Genomic DNA, 21,166 nt, shown 5'->3' with positions numbered 1-21,166 from the left:
TTGTTCAATTTGTGGTTTATTATTATCCTGTAATCTAAAATGATATGTTGTGTTTCACATAAGCACAGTATATCCAAGAAGCAAGGAAAACAGTTTTATATTAAACATGAAATTTATCAGATGATCAAAGTATTTACTTTTATTTTATTTTCATTAAGAGTCATGCTTATTATACAAAGGACCTTGATTTTAAAAGTACAGCCATCTGGTATGAACTCTGAAGCGTTACCATTTAAAATGATTTCAGAGTAAACTTACCTCAAAAGTCACACTGACCATCCCATAGGTTCCTTTTTCTCTGATGAGAGTAAGAGGCACAGTTTCATTTCTGCCCGGGGGCTCACTCACTGTGATTGAGAAAGGCTATTGGAAGAGCAAAGACCATTAGGTGCTGATCACTCAGAGACAGGAGCTCATGCAAACTGTTACCTTAGAAATCCTAATTTTCCACAGACAAATCAATCTACATTGTGCTCTAAAAATGTGGGGTTTCCTAGCATTCACTAACTGTAGCTAATAACGCTTAAAAGGTTAAAATAATAGTATAAAGGGAACATAAAACTAGTCAGGCAAAAGACGTAGGTTCTTTTCCTGCTTCCAGCAACAAGCAGCTGTTCCGCTGAGGAATCTTAAAGATAATCTCATTGAAAGATGATGAACTCAAATGCTCCCAGGGGCCCAGGAGGTCACAGAAATGAGTTGTGCCTCCAAGCCAGGGCAGCTCATTGGGACTACGGTTCAGCCTTGCTCCCAACCACTGTTCCCTCCTCATTGGTCAGTTAGCCACTGAAAACAGACATCTGCTAATGACTTTTTCAGGACATGATCACTGAGGGGAAGAAAAAGCCAGGACTTCAAATGTTGCACAGTGTTGGCATGGCAGGGTAGAAGAGATGAGTGGGCAGGTACACGCTAGCTAAGGCCGCAGGTGACACTAAGTCTCAGTATCCCCATCCATCAACAGGAATAGGAATGCCTGTCTCAAACAGTTGTGATGAGGTGTCAATAATGCACGTCTAAGTGCCTATCCTAGTACATGTCACACAGTGAGGACCCAGCAAATGTTGGCTATAATTGTTATCATCATCATCGTTACCTTCATCATCAATATAATCATCATGCAGTCTGGAAAACAAAGCCAGCCTATGTAGTAACGACTGTGAGCTCAACAGTTACTTAGTTTAATTTTAATCACACAGGGCAGGTGCCTAGTCAGAGGCTTCCTGGCAGCTCTGAGATCACAACACTCAGGGACCTAGGACAAATGCTAGAGACTAGGACTCACTCCCAGCGGCTAAGATATTTAATTTAATGTCAAAAGAAAGAAGGAAAGAAACCTTTAAACAAGTCAGTATGAGGTGCGGGATGAAAGTTGGGAGTGAGTGTAGAGGAAAAGAAGTAGGGAGAAAAATTAAGCAATTAAGGGAGCCTAGTTCATAATTAACTAAAAATTCCAGATCATTCAAATAGAAGCGATTGATTAATTAATTTTTGTAAATGTTGATATAATGGAAGTTACAAAACGTCTACTACCTTGGCATTATTCACATATCCATTTTAATAAAGATACTGCAACTATAAAGATCATATTTATCTAAAGCTCACCTTGTTTCAAAGATAATTCAAGGTGCTAAGAAAATGACATACAATACACCAACTGAAGTAGCAATCTAAATTGGAAAATAAAAAAAAAGCTGGGGAGTGTCACATTACCTTTTAATAATGATAATTAATAACATGATTCAAAAAGACTCCACACCAGGAAGTTTATTGTAGACTAAAACTTACTTGCAATATCCAATTTTACTTGAGATAAATTTTCTTTTATTTCAGAGCTGAAAACAATTTCTCTCAAAGGTGGGGGGGACCTGTGTTGTGTGTTTTTTTCTAAAGAACAAAACCCTCTGAACACAGGACTGGCCAGGGACACAGGAATTTGGTGATAAAGGAGAAAAAAATGAACTGTTGAGCAAAACTGAGGAAGATGACATGGAGTTTTAACCTTCAAGAAATAGTAATTAATAGGAAAATCTCAGGGTAGGGAATAAATATAGAATAACTATATTTAACAGCTATAACATCTGCTATTCAATTGTAAGTTTACTATAGGTTTTTTCAGTGTTCTTTCAATATATTTTTCTTGTCTAGAATCACTCTAAACTTTCAGAGGAGGCTAAGAGACAATGCTTTTTGAAGTGCCAGTTGGGGACATCAAGCACAAGGAACTGTGTTACATCTGCTACAGACTGAATGTTTGTGTCCCCCCAAAATTCATGTTCCAATCCTAACCCCCAAAGTGATGTTATTAGGATTTGGGGCCTTTGGGAGGGGAGTAGGTCATGAGAGCAGAGCCCTCATGAATGGGATTAGTATGTTTATAAAAGAGACCCCAGAGACCTCTCTTGCCCCTTCCACCACATGACAACACAGCAAAAAGACAGCTGTCTATGAACCAGGAAGTCAGCCTGCACCAAACACCAAATCTGCTAAAGCCCCGATCTTGGACTTCTCAGCCTCCATAACTGTAATAAATTTCTGTTGTTTTTAAGCCACCCAGTCTATGGTATTTTGTTATAGCAGACCAAACTGACAAGGACAACATGTGAGTTAGAGACCACCAGAGGAGGTAACAAATGAGTCAGGTGAAATGATCAGCAGAAAGAGATTAGGGCAAGAGATGACCACGATCATAGGGGTCCCCTCATTTCACAGAAATCTTAGGTAAAACAAAAGGACAGTCTACAGAATGTGGAATACAGATGGAGTTAGACCAAATTTTATTTATATATCAAAAGACAGGATGATTCTAGGTAGCATAGAAAGTAATCACAAAATTTAATAGACGGTTATCTAAGCAACCACAAGATTCATCAAATTATAACCATAGGGCTTCCCTGGTGGCACAGTGGTTGAGAGTCTGCCTGGCGATGCAGGGGACACGAGTTCATGCCCCGGTCCAGGAAGATCCCACATGCCACGGAGCAGCTGGGCCCGTGAGCCATGGCCACTGAGCCTGCGCGCCCGGAGCCTGTGCTCCGCAACAGGAGAGGCCACGACAGTGAGAGGCCCGCATACCGAAAAAAAAAAAAAAATTATAACCATACCATATTAAATGAAATAATTCCAAATGCATTGTCATTTGACAATATTGTCACAGTAACAGTCCTTGGCCATCCAAGCTTCACATTTGCTGAAGGTTTCTAAAATAAAAGCCCAAAAGTAAATTAAGCAATTAAACATAAGAGGAAAAAAGAGATTATTTTAAAAGGATTTTGGTCTTTATGTAATCATTCAGAATATGAATAAAAATACAAGTATATTTTTAATGCACAGATTAAGAAAATACATTAAAACTAAGTCAACGTGGTTAAGTTCTAAACAAGAATTCTTCAAAAGAGTTTTGAAAACCATTAATCACTATTAAAATATAAATTGTTATAAATATAAATAATCACTGGCTAGTAATATATTCTAATTTCATTACCAATATAACAGAGAATTAAGTAACAGTATGAAATTCTATTCATAATGTGATTTTTTCTTACACTATAGAAGGTACTGAAACTTAAGAATTAGTTATTCCATAAATCATAGAACCAAATTAAAGCTAAAATATTAAAGCAATTTTTCTAATAAATATGGGAAGAGTTTGCTACATTTCTATTAACATTCAATAGCAGCATAAAGAAATACGAAAAAAGAGTGTCTTACAAAAGTAAAACATGACTGCTTCAAGTGCCATTTTCACAAAAATTTTAATCACACCAACCCAGTCATTCCAAAAAAATTCTCAGTTCACTTCAGAAAAATTAAGTAGAGCAGTGTTAGCCATCACTGCCTCAGCCATAAAGGACAATTAAACCTTAGGCTAGTCAAGCATTTTTCCCAGGGGCGCTCCAAATTTATTCTAAGGCACAGGGACCTCCCACTGCCAAGCCTGCTTTTTGTACCCTTCTCCTTTGAACTCAGAAGTCACGGTCATTCTTTGTGCATCTGGTAGCAGAAGAGGGATAAAAGAGAAAAGGGCCAAAGGGAAGACAAGGTTTTCCTGAGCATCTGTCATGGCAATTCCTAAATAAGCTGAATTAATCCAAAAACTAGCTGTAGAATCTTCTAAACAAGATTGTCTGAGGAATAACCAGACCATGGAATTGCCAAAGAGACTGTCAGTTCTGGCTTCTATGAAAACCACCGCCAGGCACTTAAATTGGCTCATCTCTAGAGAAAATGATTTTTAAGCATTGTAAGATTTTTATGAGTTTAAGCTTACTGGGGTAAAAAGGACTTACCTGTAAAATTAGGTGAAAAATAAAAGTTTCATCCGGCTCCGGTAAATCATCATCACATACTGCTATGTACACTGTCCTATTTGTTTCTCCAACAGGTATAAAAGCTGCAGCATATGTGTCAAAAAAGTCACCGGTGTCATCTCCATACAGCTATCAAATGCAAAACACGGTTCTTACATAACACAGTGTCAGGACAAGCAAAATTGATGCTAATTAGAGCAATTAACAGGCAAAACAAACATGAATCATCAAATGACACTGATGTTTATAAACAGGATGTGGAAAAACAAAACGAATATCTAACAACCAAAAAAAATCACCTTAAAAAAAGCATTATAAGAAGAAATGATTCTATATAAAAACATTTGTTTACGCTCTAGAAGGTAAAGGAATCATTAGATTCCTCACAGAAAAGTAATAATTATAAAGGAAAGTAATGATGTGAAATTTTTTTCTCTGCCTCTTGATTGATGTGAAGTGGATTACAGCAAACCTAACAGGGAAGACAAATTGTAGTTAAAACTCTCCCAAAGAAGAGGTGTAAGTAGCCAAAATACATCAGGAAAATCAATTATTTCCCTATCAGTTTTAAAGAAACTACTCTTTCCAAAACTTTAAACCTGAAGTTTTATTTATATTCTCCCACAACACCAATAAGGACCCAATTCTTTTAGCATACCAAGTTATTAGTCATTATAAATTTTTCCTCAAAACTTTTTAAGACCTCATTCTGTAACATCAGCATTGCTAAGATTCTCAAGGGAGCAATAATTATGAAATTATAATGGAGCAACTTCTTGTGCAAATCCAAATGAGATTTCTTCTGCCAAAGAACCCAAAATGAGTAACTTAGCTACTAGAAAAAAAAAAACCATTTAGTATAAACTAAAAATGAAGGATGTCTATAGGGATATTGTAGTCAATTTCTAGTTCTCATTTACAAAATAAAGTTAGTTTTAAATACTTGAAAAATCCAAGTAAGTTGTTAAGGGTGTTGGAAAACTTGTTCTCACACCTTAATATAAAAAGTGACACAAAAAGTGGCACAGTCTCTTTAGAAAGTATTAAATATCAAGAGACACTGATACAAATAAAGAGTAAAACCACAGTAATCCAACCCAAAAAATCATTTAACAATCCAAAATATACAAAAATTGATATGTACGTAAACAGTTTCATCAGAGCAATATTTACAACAGCAAAAATTGGAAGCAACCTCTATGAAAAACTGCTGAGAAATGACTGGGAAATGATGACCCCACCATCAAGAAAAGTTGTGAATACGACAGAGCAACCTGAAAAAATTATTACGATACAATCAAAATTATATGTAAAAAGTTATTAAATATAATATATACTCAAACTAAAAATAAATTCAATAAATATATATACATGTCATAAATTAAAAACTAAAAGCAATGCACCAAATTATAATACTGTGTTTCTTTCATAGATAGTTTTTCTTCTTTGTGTCTTTTTACAGTGTGTCCCAATGTGACGATTTAACCTATTGTTTAAAAACTTATTTTGAGGGGCTCCCCTGGTGGCGCATTGGTTGAAAGTCCGCCTGCCGATGCAGGGTACACGGGTTCATGCCCCGGTCCAGGAGGATGCCACATGCCGCGGAGCGGCTGGGCCCATGAGCCATGGCTGCTGAGCCTGCGCATCCGGAGCCTGTGCTCCGCAATGGGAGAGGCCACAACAGCGAGAGGCCCGCGTACCGGAAAAAAAAAAAAAAAAAACTTATTTTTTAAAATAAAAATTCCAAGTAGTTTGGGTCTCAAATATATCAATGTCCTTAGTGGTCATATGACATGATTTTCTGGTTAAACACAAATATATGTACATATAATCTATCTACTAACTAAACTGTGTGCAAGATAGAGCAATAGTTTAACAAATTCCATCTAACTTCTACTTAATATACTTAATTTCTCCCAAAAAAGGAGCTCTCTGACATAAGGGTTTTTTTAATTTGCCATTTCTCTACATTTAAATATTTCATATATTTTCTCTAAGCCACCTGATACTAAGTAATAAATCCAAGCAGAGATAATGAGAATTCAAGTTATTCAAAATAAAATGTTCTTTTACTTAGAAATACTTCTTCATATCTTGGGGGTTTATTTGTTTTAAAATAAACATATGAACATTTTAAAATAATCAGCCTATATCTTTAAAATACTGTATCTTTACTGTCAAATGCACATGCTACCTTAGAGCACTCTATAAACCTCTAACAGATATAAAAGGAATAAATCGTTTATCTGCAAATTGTTTATCATAATGGAACTACTCAAAGAGTTAAAAAATTCTTATCACTGAAACTAAAACATTTCCTATCTACTTCTGTAAAAACAGAACTATTGTCATTTCTTACCGATACAATTGCAGTGACATTTGCTGGGTCTCCTATCCTTTCAATGACAAGACGAATAACTGTTGTACTTGTTTCATTAACTACAAATTCTGTTTGTCCGGCAAACCTTACTTCTGTTTCTCCAAACACAAAAGGGATGAATAAAGCTGAAAGAAGATTTACTAATAAAGATGCAGAGGGCATCCCTACAGGGAAAAAACAAAAAAAGATTTCGTTCACAAAATATATCCAATATATTTTCATTACGTTGCATTACCTACAGATAAGAGTGAAGAGTTAGTAAGCAACTAAGACATAAAAATCCATCAAATATTAAGCCACCCAATGCAGATGTGTGATCACAGAAATAAGTCAAAAATCACAACCCTCTTCGGTACTGTTTACTATCCATAAGTACTTTTTGTTCTTTAATTTACATATTAACATAATAGTTATAACTTGCCTTAAACTTATCTATTAAATTTAGTTTATTAAAAAAATTTGTCCCTCCAGGGCTTCCCTGGTGGCGCAGTGGTTAAGAATCCACCTGCCAACGCAGGGGAGCTGGGTTCAAGCCTTGGTCCGGGAAGATTCCACATGCCACGGAGCAACTAAGCCCGTGTGCCACAACTACTGAGCCTGCGCTCTAGAGCCCGTACTCTGCAACAAGAGAAGCCACGACAATGAGAAGCCCGCACACCGCAACAAAGTGTGGCCCCGCTCGCCGCAACTAGAGAAAGCCCGCGTGCAGCAACACAGACCCAACACAGCCAAAAATAAAAACAAATTAATTAATTTAAAAAAGAATAATCTTAAAAAAAAAGTCCCTCCAATTTATTCTAAGTAAAACCTAAGCAACAACATGAAAGTTGAGTTAAAGCCCATCTTCTCCCAAATCAAACCGTAAAATACAAGTCAAAACTAAAAATTACCAAATGGATTGATAATCTTAATGGGACATTATTTATTTGATGATTATACAAATATGAGCAAACTTTTGGAACTGTTACATAAAGCAGCTGAAGCTAAAAGTTTATATCTTGTTTATATCTACTTTTCCCATAGTTTTGTCTTGAGAATGTTTTTTAATTTTTTAGTTATTGCAAGGAAATGCTAATCCTTTCAAAGAACACACAAATTTCCAGGACTTAAATTTCTCCCATTTTCCTGGCTAAAATACTAATATCACTTCTTAGAAAATGTCCACGTTGCTTTAAAACTAAGGAAATTTGGCAAAGTGTTTTTCTTTTCCATAACTCTTATAGTTTTCTTAGTACAATGTGTGTGTTTATGAGTCATCAATATTGTTCCTACTTTTAACACTGTGTAATTCAAGTTTTCAAAAGCCTAACAGTGCAGTGGCCTCTCGAAAGAGCTGCTATTTTGTAATGTAGATGTACCTCTAAAAATGTGAACAATTTATCTCACGGATCATTAAGATTCCAAAGGATTATGTGATCAGTCACACGAACATAACAAGTTCATGCGTTTTAAAGAAGAGTTGCATTATGTACTCTATGAGCCAAAATGCTTCCTATTAATCTTTACCTTGGTCAAGAAGTAATAAAATTCTCATGTATCTGGCATTTCCACATGGCGAAACATAGCTTTCTATTTAGGAACTACCACATAAACCAGCCCTTGATATATTTTAGGGTTAAAATGCAATTTTCTCAGTCGAGTATATTCAAACAGTGCAGTCTGGGATTGCCTAATGATGTCTCACATGTTTATGGCTGCAAAATCCATAGACAGGGATGCAGAGTTCAGATAGAGTCCAGGAAACAGACGTAGACCAACAGGGACAGAGATTCTGGAGCACTGAGGCATTTTTTACACCTGTGCCTTCTCTCTTAGAAAGCTGCCATGGGGCTAAGGGACCTGGGAGAAGAAATAAAATAGTTCACCCTCACCAACTGCAAACTCTTCCTCGACTTCTAAGCCAAGAGTGTGTACTGAGAGAGCAGGAAAGAAAAAAGATGAAAGAGAAGGAAAACAGGAAAGCCTAGGTAAGGTGGGAAACTGGGAGCTCTGGGCTAAACCAGAGACAATTGCAGATCTTTTGTGGAATTCTAAAGCCAGGATGATTTTACATCTCACTTATGACAAATAGTGGGAAAGAAAGAAACTAGGGCCAAGAAAGAGAATACAGAATGGAGGGGTGAGGAGGTAGCAACCCAGGCCTTGGATGTGTAAGAAAAAGACAACTTTGGTCTGTTGCAATTTTGAAAGAAAAATCTCAAATCCTTGAACATGAGATGTAATAGAACCATGAGTTGAGAGAAATAAGATGACACCTGAAGTTCTAAGTAAGAAAAAGTGAGACTGAGTTATAGCATGAGAAGGGCAAATCATGTATGACTGGGAACATAAGTTCTCAAAATCTGTCATGCATAACAATCAACTCCAACATTTGTTAAAATGCTGATTTGCAAACCCTGAAATTCTGATCCAGTGAGTTTAGGGTGGGGCCCAGGAATCTGCATTTAACGGACAGCCCTATCGATTCTAATACAACTGATCCTTGAGACACCCTTTGAAATACATTATCCAAGAGTGTGAGAAATTATGAGGGATGTGTCTTGGAGGAGACATGAAATAGATCACATTTGTAGCTTTAAGTTAATTACTGAATTTTTCAATGCAATACGCTTGAACTTACTGCAGACGTCCTCATATATTTTTCTACATATTACTATATAGCATTTTATGATTCCATATATCCTGAAGAAAAGATGTCATGACCTATAGAACGAAATCATAACAGCAGATGCTTATATAGTGTTGTTCTATGTACTTTATACACAATAACACAATTAATCTTCACAACACATCTGTGAAGAAGGTGCTGATATCATTAACCCTATTCTATAGCTCAGGGAACTAAGTCACAGACAGATTAGTTAACACAGGCAGTGTTACTTAGCTAAGTAAGTGGCTACGCAGGATTTGAACCCAGGAGTCTACCTCCAGACACTCTACCCATAACCACACTAGACTGCCTCTTACACATTATTCCTACAAATCACACATCTCTGTCTTTAATAACATGGTAGGTAATTTATGCTACATGTTTCCAAGCTTTCTATTATTTTAAACTCATGCACAATAACCAAAACTACCATAAAACTGCATACTTAATGCATCTCCTAAAGGTCTGCACCTTATTATTCTGATAAACATGAAATTTATTTAACTAAAACTACGGTTCTCTTGACTACTTTAAATATTTAACGTCTTTTAATGTCAGGACCAATGAGCTCAAATGGTGCATTCCTACAGTCTCCCAGGCAATTAGATCTTGTGGTTAAGTCAGTAAACTCATTTTAAATTGACTCACATCAGTGAGTTTTGAGATTATGCAAAATGAACAAACAAGCATCACTGGAAATGCCTCAAATTCTGTGACATCATTGATAATTGAATCTCCTCTGCTTTCATCTTTTCAACTTGTAAGAAAAGTTGTTGAGGCAAAGTTGGCATTCAATAGAAGTTAGAAGATGAAGAAAAAGCTTTGAAAGTGAAGTTCCCATTAGAAGACAGGCATAATTACACAAATGCTGAATAGTTTCTTTTTTAGGGTAACTAGGTACATCTTCCTCTATCATACTAAAAATCTAGTCTTTGGAATTCCCTTTATTAAACTCAGAAAACTAGGCATTAGTAACTGACACAACACATAAATCTTACGTCTATTTCAGGTCACTTTTCTCTTATTAGATTTAATGAATGTTTTACATGACCCACAAGACCACCTATTTTAAACGTCTCTATGAAATGAATTTCAAACCACATATGTTTAAATATCATTATGTGCTTAATTCATATTCTGTCACAATTGTGAAAGAATAATTTTAGCTTCACTGAATCATTCCTCTGCTCTGCAATGGCATGATATTCCAATATTCAAATCCTCTCATTTCCAGCTATCACCCATGTTACCCTCACACCTCCCACTCCTGATCAGCATGATTCAAAAAAAAAAAATGAAAATTGTTCCTGCCAGTAGATCTCTTATCTCTTAATAAATCTCTTATTGTGTTAAAACAATATGAGATTTAGGTTACTTTCTTATTTCCTGGATTACACTATGAAGTTTGCATAGAGTCCTGATAGCATGCAGACACAAAGTCTCAGGTTCTTGCATATTCAGCCTAACCAACTAGTCACCTAATTCTACAAAAATTACTTCAAAACTAAAATCAGGAATATATTAGAACAGCTCTAACAATGCAAACTGGTTGCTTTCAGAAGAGCAGCTTACAGTTTGGTATAACATCTGTATACTGAGTGCCTACTATACACTGTATAACACCTGTGCTAATCACTGAGGACACAAAGACCCACAAGAGATGGCCCTTGGTTCCAAGATACTCACAGGGGTGGGCAAAGGATTTAGATCGGCCATCAAAGCCAACAAGACACAATTCTGATGAAATAATGCCATTTGCAGCAACATGGAGCCTGGAGATTATCACACAAGTGAAGTAAGTCAGACAGAGAAAGACAAATATAATATGATATCGCTTATATGTGTAATCTAAAACACAAACAATGATACAAATGAACTTATTTACAAAACAGAAACAGACTCACAGACTTAGAAAACAAACTTATGGTTACCAAAGGGGAAAGGCTGGGGGAGGCAGGATAAATTAGGAGTTTGGGATTAACATATACACACTGCTACATATAACATAGATAACCAACAAGGACCTAGTTTATAGCACAGGGAACTCTGCTCAATATTTTGTAATAACCTAAATGGGAAAAGAACTTGAAAAAGAATAGATATATGTATATGTATAAACTGAATCACTTTGCTGTACACCTGAAACTAACACAACCTCGTAAATCAACTATAGTCCAATATAAAATTTAAAAAAAAATTTTTAAAGACAATTCTGAGACTTTTGCTTAAGCATAAAGATGCAGATTCCCTCTACTGCTGGACTCAGGATCATGTTGATTGGGGCCAGTTTTCTCTGAAGTCTGAAAATGAAGCCAACACAGCCAAAGACAGATCTAAGAGGTGGAGAAGAGCCAAGTCTTGATAATCGAGCTCAGGTTCCTGAATCCAGTTTTACCCTTGCCTTTTCAGTTGCTGAGGCAATAAATTACATTTTCTGCTATAGCCAGCTTGGTTTGGATATTCGGTCACTTCCAGCATCAACATTTATCCATTAAATTCAAACCTGTAATATTGTGAACTCATGTCAGGATACACCAAGTGGAAGATCCCTCCTCTTCCCCTCTCACACTCAACAGCCACGGTCTTTTCTAAACATTTGTGAAAGGACACCACACCAGCTATCTTTCCTGTTCTCATGCAATTATTACCACCATCTACAATATTATCTCCTCCACCTTGAAATGGACAATTACTAGTGAGGAAATTTAGGACACACAGACAAACCAAAAATGCTTTCACAATAGAACAAAGCAGGACAGGAGTATACCACACTGATTCAGCATTCTGAAAAAGTTAATGCCCTTCTGATTGTCCTAAGGAACCCCAATATCATGCTTCTTCAAATTAGCCAGGCATTAATTCCTTTCTCTTGCTTTTTTCCCTTGATGCCTAGCTCTTCTTCCCTTCTAAAAATCTACTGGTATTTGCTAATTTCATTCCTCACTTGTATTACTTAGCACAGAAACATACTAAATTTCATTTATAAAAAAATACCTGCCCCCACAATAAGTTATAATAATCACTGAATTCTAAATTCTGTTTATCTAGGATATTACCTTCCTCCCACCTTGCCTCTTATTAATAGGTACCTCAGGAAAGGTAGCAAGTATACTATATTTTGAATAAATGGGAATAGTCTTCTACTTTAAGTTTCGATAAGTCTGTATAAACAAAATAGAATAAAATATATAAATGAGAATCAGAACCCAATAGACGACAGTGTAAAGAAAAACAGGAGAATTCAACTGATTTTGATGATTTTGAAGTGATCAACTTTCATACATAACCCTTCACCAATGTGAAAGTTAACTTGGTCTTTTTAAGTTTCACAATAAAAACTGTACAACCTCTGTGAATGACAGGAGAAGGTGAAAAGACAAACATTACTAGTGATGAATTGAAGAGATACATTGACCTTTCAGCTTCAGCTGTTGCCTTGTCAATGCCATAGCAAGCATCTTCCCACGGTGTGACCACCAGGTAATTCATACTGAAAATATGATCCTAATGGAGCAAGGTTTTCAAGTTTAGAATTACTTGAATTCTATTACATTTACTAAAGAGCATTCTAAAACTATAGAATTACTCCTGTGGAACAAGAGAAGTTTCATCATTCATATCATCAATTATTCAGCCTCTAAGAATTCTTAATCTGTGTTACTGGTATTTGGCGAGTACTACAAAAAATTAGCCGTTTCCTTCTTCCATACCAAAATAGAATTTAAATGTGCAACTTTCAAAAGCAAAATAATCTAATGTTACAAATTGAGGAAATGCTAAATACTTTTAAATGATAAAGGGAGGGACTTCCCTGGTGGCGCAGTGGTTAAGAATCTGCCCGCCAATGCTGGGGAAAGGGATTCAAGCCCCGGTCCGGGAAGACCCACATGCCGCGGAGCAACTAAGCCCGTGCGCCACAACTACTGAGCGTGTGCTCTAGAGCCCGTGAGCCACAACTACTGAGCCTGCATGCCATAACTAGCCCACACGCCTAGAGCCCGTACTCCGCCACAAGAGAAGCCACCACAATGAGAAACCCGCACACCGCAATGAAGAGTAGCCCCTGCTGGCCGCAACTAGAGAAAGCCCACGCACAGCAAAGAAGACCCAACGCAGCCAAATAAATAAATAAATCTTAAAAAAAAAAATGATAAAGGGAATAGTCTCATAGTTATTCAGACTATAAATGATGTTTCTTACCTTTATTTTTTACTTACTTCGCAATTTTAAGGAATATATTTTTATTCATCTTTAACATACGTAGAGGTGGTACAATATTAAAAAGGAACAAAAATTAAACAATAAAAAGTCAGTCTCCCTCACACCAGCCCCCACCTGCCAAATGCCTCTTCTACCCACAGTCCATTACAGTTATCAATGTCGTCTGTCTCTCATGAGAGAATCTATTATACACGTATTAAAATGTATGTCTAGGGACTTCCCTGGCGGTCCAGTGGTTAAGACCTCACCTTCCAATGCAGGGGATGCAGGTTCAGTCCCTGGTTGGGGAGCTAAGATCCCATATGCCTCCTCGTGGCCAAAACATCAAAAACATAAAAACAGAAGATATATTGTAACAAATTCAATAAAGACTTTAAAAAAAAAATGGTCCACGTAAAAAAAAAAATGTACGTCTATAGGAGAAAATGCCTGCAATGAATTCTGTTTTCTTCTACATACAGACTACAGGAATCAACACATTTTTTCAAGACAGTGGTTAACAGAGAGGTAAATACTAGGCTTCGATGTAGACATTCATAATGGAAACATATTTATCGTCTCAACTACATCCCCGTCAATATTGTAGATCTCATCAATAAAATGATGGTTTCTGCTGACTTTTACTATACCTATCAATTCACCCTCTAGGGAATGGTAGACACAAATCTGGAAACCTGCACCTTCCTAGATCACACATTATAAAACCTACGTTAATTAAGACCTACATTAAGCATGATCTCTACACCTGAAACACAAGAGTCATCTTGAGATCCCCTTTAACATCATCCTGGGATTCCCTTTGATTCTTCCCTGTGTTTGACGTCCTGTTTGCTGATTCCATGTTTTCCTCTTTTTTGGTTTACTTGGTTTATTCCCTTGTTTTGATGGAGAACATCCTCCAGTAACTTCCCAAGAAAGGGTGTGTAGAGATAAATGTTTTAGGTCTTGCATATTAGAAATTACCGTAATATTAATCTTCCACTTAATACTTTCACTGGGTATAGAATTTTAGGTAAAAACAGTTTCCTTTCATTATTTTGAAAGACTTGTTCCATTGTTTTCAATGGAACAGTGTTGCTGTTAAGAAATCCAAAATCATTCTGATTCTGAAGTATTATATGTGTTTGCATATTTGTGTCATCCCCTCTCTGGAATGTTCTCCTCTTTGTCCAAAAGTGTTATGAAATTGCAGAGGATTTTTCTTGGAATGGGTTTATTTTTGTCCATTTGGCTAAGCACTCAGTCAGTTCCTTTCAATCTGACACACATCCTTCAGACCTGGAAATTTTTCTTATATTATTTCACAATGATTTATCCTCCTTCCATTTTCACTGTTCTTTCATCCTAAAACTCCTATTATTTGATATTGGTATTCTCTGACTAACCCTCTGATTTTCTAATCTTTAATTCTAATTTCCAATCCTTTGATTTCTGCCCTTTCAGAGAATTTAATTCATCATTAAATTTCAATTCTTCTACTAATTTTTTTTAATTTATGCCCCTCTGTTTTCAATTTCTAAGAGTTTAGTGGTATCCTGTTCTTCTTCCTTTATCCCATTAAACGTTCTTTTACCTTTCAGAAAGTACTTATTTTTTAAAATTTTCTATTCTCTTTATAGTCTCTGTTACCTCTAAGTTGCTTTGGTATTTACTCTGGAATCTATCTTCTATGTAAAATTTCTTCATTTTCCACGAGATCATGTACTCTCATTTTCATAAGTCACCAAATAAGCATATCACAAAAACCATTCAAGCTGCTCATATCTGGATTACAAATGCCCATCAAGGAAAAAGGATGAACAGTGTAGAGATGCTTCAGTTCTAGAGCACATATGTGGAGCTCTAGAAGATTATGGATTTCAACTGTGCTCTCTCAACGCCACTTTGGCAAAACGCAAAATGAAAGATTCACTATACTAAACCCTTTGAGACAAACTCAGAAGCAATAAATTAAGTCAAGATATGTTCACGCAGCCGCCAAATCTGAGTGTGTGAAAGGCAGCTGTCAAGGAGCAGTAAGACATACTTGCCTTTTTGCTCCTTTGAAATACAAGGATCCTGTGTCTAAAGGAAGGTTTCTTGAACCACCATTAGATGGCACCCCTCCATCTTCCAAAACAATCTATAAACCATTTCTCAAATTATGAAAAGAGGTTATGAGAATTTAAAGATAGATTTTTGCCACCCATAACTCTCTACAAATACGATTTTTAATTCTTCATAGAACTCAAAGACAAAAGTCACAAGAGTAATTTTCTTGAAATTAAGATCTCACTATGAGAGCTCTAATAGTTCTCATCTTTCCTCTTAGATTCAGTATTAACCTAAAGAAAAAAGGTGGGGAAAGGTTCTCTTAGTCACTTTGTGTGAGTTTCTTTCTATTCTGTACCTAGTTAATGAATATCAACTGTTTTTACTGAGCAGGTAGGTGCTTGTATTTTCTAAATGAATTATTTGCACTCATGGCAGGTAAGGGAGAGAGGTTCATGATATAAACCCAGAGGTTTCAACCCAAAGAAGCCTAGAGATGTGTGTTTTTTAGTCTAAACTGTGTTTACAAAATAATACTGCAAGAATTTTTGCCAAGATCAAATGTGAAGATTTTGCATTTTAAAAAATGGATTTCTAGACTATTTTGAAAAATTACAGAACTGGCAAATCTGAGTCCACATTTTTACATGACATCAATTGGCTGGATCTGTCCAGCAGCTGTTATTTAGACAGACAATTTGCTCTCCAGTACCCTGCCAACGTCTCCTCAGACTATTTATGCCAATCAAAGGTAGAAAAACAAGCACAAGTGTGTGCCCACACATACATATGGATACACACACTCACACACTTTGCAGACTGCCTCCCTGCAGTTTCAGGAATTTGATTTTATAAGACAACGGGAAAGCATTCCTGTTATACCTGAAGATCCTGCTATAGATGCTATGAAGCCTGTAGCTGGACACTGCCAAGGCCTCTGGGGGTTATGAGCCCCTAGATGCCTCTAAAGCAGGAGGTAAGTACTGGCTCTGGAGTCAGACATGGGCTCTACTCTAGTCTCAACCATCTTCCCAGCTGGGTGACTTTGGACAAATCAATTCCCTTCTCTGGGCCTCAAGTTCCCTCAACTGTTAAAGGGAGGAAAAAAGAACAGCTACAGCACTAGGGTAGTTGTAAGGTTCAGGGGAAGGAAATCATCCCAGCATGCCACCAAGTGCCAGATCCCAGGCTCTAGGCCTTCAACGTCCATATGGTCAAGAGACCAAAGGAAATAGATTGGGTATCCTAGACTGCCCGTGCAAAGCCCATCCTCCCACCCACTCACCCTCACAGCAGCAACAACAGAATGAAAGGAGGATGTCTGTGGTAAATGCAAACGTTGAGAACCTAGGAAAGTTCAAAAAGCACAATGAAAACCCATCATGGGTTCTAACTTCAAGGTCAGAAGGGGAATGAACTGCAACACAGTATTTGAAGAACAAAATAATGGGGTTCCTGATGTTCCTGGATGACCTGCAAAACTTGAACCACAGTATCAACTTACCTCTACAACACTGTACCTGGCATGGGAAGCATAGGTAGAAGGGAGGTCTGGGAACGTGGGAAATGCCCACCCTCCTGGTCCAACCTATCAACCCAGAAAGAGAGTACTTTTCAGAGTTAGAAGAATTGGTTTGTATTCTATCTGTAGTAAAGTGAGGTTCCTCCTGAGGAAAAAAAAAAAGGGTAGAAAAACAGAAGACAGACCAAGAAGCCCTGACGGTGTCTTGAGGTCAAAACCCCTGCCACAGCCGCTTTATGCCAGAGCCCAGTGATATCTTCAGGCTTAAACACTACACGCCTTTAACCACCTGGCTTCTGCTGGGTCATCACCATGACTTTATATCATGGTTTCTAAATAAATATTAATCATTTTCATAATGAAATAGAAAAACAAAACACGTATTTTAACTAATTAAAGTCAACACTTTATTCTGATTTTCTTTAATTTTTACCGAATGTCTTTTTTCTGTTCCAGGATCTCATCCAGGGTACCATGTTACATTTAGTGGTCATGTTTTCTTAGGCTCCTCTTGGCTGTGACAGTTTCTCAGACTTTTCTTATTTTTGACGACCTTGGCAGTTTTGAAAAGTACTGGCCAGGTATTTTGTAGAATGTTCTTCAACTGAAATTCCTCTGATGACTTTCTCATGATTAGACTGGGGTTATGGGGAAGACTTCAGACATAGTGACACTCTCATCACATGGTGTCCAAGGTACATTCTATCAAAATGACATCACTGCTGCTGCCACCCTTGATCGCCTGACTGAGGTACTATTTGTCAGATTCTCCACTGCACAGTTACTAGCCCCTGCCTCTGCCCCTTTCCATACTATACTCTTTGGAAGGATGTCACTATGTGCAGCCAACTACCCTTTTATTTTTTAAGCTTCTTATTGCTTTCCTTTAAATCAAACAAGTTCAACTTCCTTTCATCCATCCATCCACTTATTAAAAACTATATCAAGCATCAGGGCTTCCCTGGTTGCGCAGTGTTTGAGAGTCCGCCTGCCGATGCAGGGGACGCGGGTTTGTGCCCTGGTCCGGGAGGATCCCACGTGCCGCAGAGCGGCTGGGCCCATGAGCCATGGCCGCTGAGCCTGCGCGTCCGGAGCCTGTGCTCCGCAATGGGAGAGGCCACAACAGTGAGAGTTCCGCGTACCGCAAAAAAAAAAAAAAAACTAAATCAAGCATCAAAACATTTTCTAGATATAGTATTGTAAATCTGTAATAACTTGTCTATGGAATCTAATTGAAAGATGCAGATACTTCCATATGTATCCTTGGAAGATAGGTATCTTTCAGGGATACATATGGAAGTCTAATAGAATAAAATATAGGGTCATTATGGAGATATGTAGCCAAATGGTTGGTTAATTAACAATTTCAGATTTTGCTCCTCAATTTCTTTGAAGTTATATGTGCATAAGCTCATTCCTGCTTCTGTTAATAAAACTCTTGAGCCACTTCAGGCAGTCACTTACCCTTGTGAGTCTACTTTCCTCATCTGTAAAATGAAGTAATAAGTCTACTGACTTTATCTGGCTAATTTGACCTTGCATTTATCTACCAAGTCCACAAATTTTCTGTTTTTGAATTCACCTATTTTTTCTTTAATCTTTATCAATTTCTCTCCTGACTGGTTTATTATAGTATTTTTTTTAAGATTCATAAATTAAAAATTATTTTAGTTTTCATTACTCCTTAGCCTCTACAGCTATGGTTTTGCTACAGGAATAGCTGTGGCTGCATCTCATAGGTTTTGATAAGCTAAGTTTTTGCTGTTATGATATTGTAAAAATTTTGTTACTGCAGATATTAGTTCCTCGGTAAAACAAGGATTACTTAGAAGAGCTGGGTTTTCTCTTGTTTCCAAGCAGAAGGGAGGTTTTTTAAAATTTTATTATCATTTTTACTTTTGTTTTAATAAAAAGTAGGCTTTTATTTAATTTTGTTCATAACATTCTGTTTTCTGTTAATCCCTTTCACTTATTAAGTTTGAAACAAAACTGAATTGTGTGAGCTAAACAATATATGGGGAAAAAAAAGAAAAAAGGGGGAAAAAAAGCCTTTAGTTCTTTGGTCTCACCAAAATTTTGTTAAGGTAAAGTAAATAGCTTCTTTAAAGTAACTACACTGCCTAAATATGTAATGTTCAGATGAATTAGGTAAAATGATAGAAAATCACCTATGGTCCAGATGAGTAATTCCTCTTTTCCATTTGTAAGGTATTACGTGCCATGCAATCTGTTACAACTGCCAGGAGTCCTCTTCTAATTTAAACAAATTTAGATACCCAACCCCTTCAATTAACAATTTTCCATAGGGCCTCAAGAGCTGTTCAAAATTTTAATGTTAAAACAAAATTAATCTGAAACCAAAATGTCTGAACACCTTCTACTCTTCCTTCAACGCCCATAGTCCTCAGCAACTTTGAAACTTGTAAAATTTAAGACTGGATTACAAACATTTCCATCCCAAAAAGTTTGAAGCCAATGATCTTTCAATATTAATTTATTTCTCCATCTGTCTCACACACACTGTACTTGTGAGAAATAGATTTAATGTCACCTCGGTATGCTACCATGTTTTGTCTATATACTTGTATCTCTAAGGGAAATCACTGAGATTAAGCTTCTCACACTGTCCAATTACACAGAATGGTTTACAAATAAAAAGCAGCACGATAAAGCCAAAAATCCATTTTGATAAATCTCTCAAACACTTTGTAGATTACAAAAGTATCCCTATCAAGCAGGTCAAAACTTCCAAATGCTAAAATACTCTTCACTGAACTCATTATATACTGTTAAGCACCCTCCGGAAGTGCCACTGACTCCAGAGTAAATTCATTTCAGGCTGGATTTTGACTAATGTTCTGATAGATGTTATTAATGTTATAACATCCATCAAAGCATCACTTCAAAATTCTATGTCAAAGTTTGAAATTTTTCCAGTTCAGGGAAAGCCCAGGAGTTTATCATTAATAGATCGTTGAGATTGGTCTGAGCTGTATAAAACATTTTGAAAGATCTTCTGATTTTTCATTATAAATAACATATTTGTTAGGTTTGATTTAAACTCATCTTTACAGAAAAGTAAATGCCTAATAACTATATTGACTTTACTCTTTCTTGCTTTCATAAACATGCTTGGTAACTATATCTGTGCTTTCCTCAAAGCATTCTTTCTTTTTTTTTTTTTTTTTTTTTTGTGGTACGCGGGCCTCTCACTGTTGTGGCCTCTCCCGTTGTGGAGCACAGGCTCCGGACGTGCAGGCTCAGCAGCCATGGCTCATGGGCCTAGCCGCTCCGCGGCATGTGGGATCTTCCCAGACCGGAGCACGAACCCATGTCCCCTGCATCGGCAGGCGGACTCTCAACCACTGCGCCACCAGGGAAGCCCTCAAAGCATTCTTTCTAACTCATCTAATTTTTTTCTTTTCTTACCTTAAATTTCCACTCTTTTGGGCCTTTCATGGCCATGATCCACTGCCTACACGTATTCCAAAATTAAATATTTCTCTTCTTTCTTCCTCTTAAAGGATATAGTGTTTGTTGTTTGAAATGTAGCCCAAACTCTATTTCAGCGCTATGCTGGGCGTTGGGAGGATGACAGAGTTAGATTTGATTAAAATTTTCTTACGGCTATGATATAATGAAAATTATTAATTCCTTGGAATCCTTAGTATGTAATAAGTATGAACTAGTCCAAAACAACCATGGTGCAAATATGTCACCATGCCATTATTTCTCCAAATTAAATTAAATCCTACTCAAGGCTCCATGCACCATGCTAAAAGGAAAGCCAGTTTTACCTCTTGGAGGCTCTTTACTTGCATGCTCCAAGAATTTGAGTGGATTATGCATTCCTAAAAAAGGTCTGGTGGGCTTCCCTGGTGGCGCAGTGGTTGAGAATCTGCCTGCTAATGCAGGGGACTCGGGTTCGAGCCCTGGTCTGGGAGGATCCCACATGCTGCAGAGCAACTAGGCCCCTGAGCTACAACTACTGAGCCTGTGCATCTGGAGCCTGTGCTCCGCAACAAGAGAGGCTGCGATAGTCAGAGACCCGC

At 37.1% G+C, this 21,166-nt stretch overlaps 1 protein-coding gene across 1 annotated transcript in view; it reads right to left on the bottom strand.

Annotated features, from left to right (window-relative positions):
- The window catches only part of ADGRV1 (adhesion G protein-coupled receptor V1), a 564,070-nt gene that overhangs the window by 520,618 nt on the left and 22,286 nt on the right, over positions 1 to 21,166 (bottom strand). Inside the window, exons 2-5 of the mRNA XM_073801943.1 lie at positions 6,670 to 6,854; positions 4,290 to 4,439; positions 3,105 to 3,200; positions 259 to 363 (exon numbers count right to left, since the gene is read on the bottom strand). Of these exons, the coding sequence (XP_073658044.1) occupies positions 259 to 363; positions 3,105 to 3,200; positions 4,290 to 4,439; positions 6,670 to 6,854 (536 nt within the window). The remainder of the gene's footprint in view (positions 1 to 258; positions 364 to 3,104; positions 3,201 to 4,289; positions 4,440 to 6,669; positions 6,855 to 21,166) is intronic.

Source organism: Tursiops truncatus, chromosome 3, assembly GCF_011762595.2.
Source record: "Tursiops truncatus isolate mTurTru1 chromosome 3, mTurTru1.mat.Y, whole genome shotgun sequence".
NCBI classification, from domain to species: domain Eukaryota; kingdom Metazoa; phylum Chordata; class Mammalia; order Artiodactyla; family Delphinidae; genus Tursiops; species Tursiops truncatus.
The sequence above is the reverse complement of the archived record's forward strand: the minus strand, read 5'-3'. Positions and strand labels throughout refer to the sequence as shown.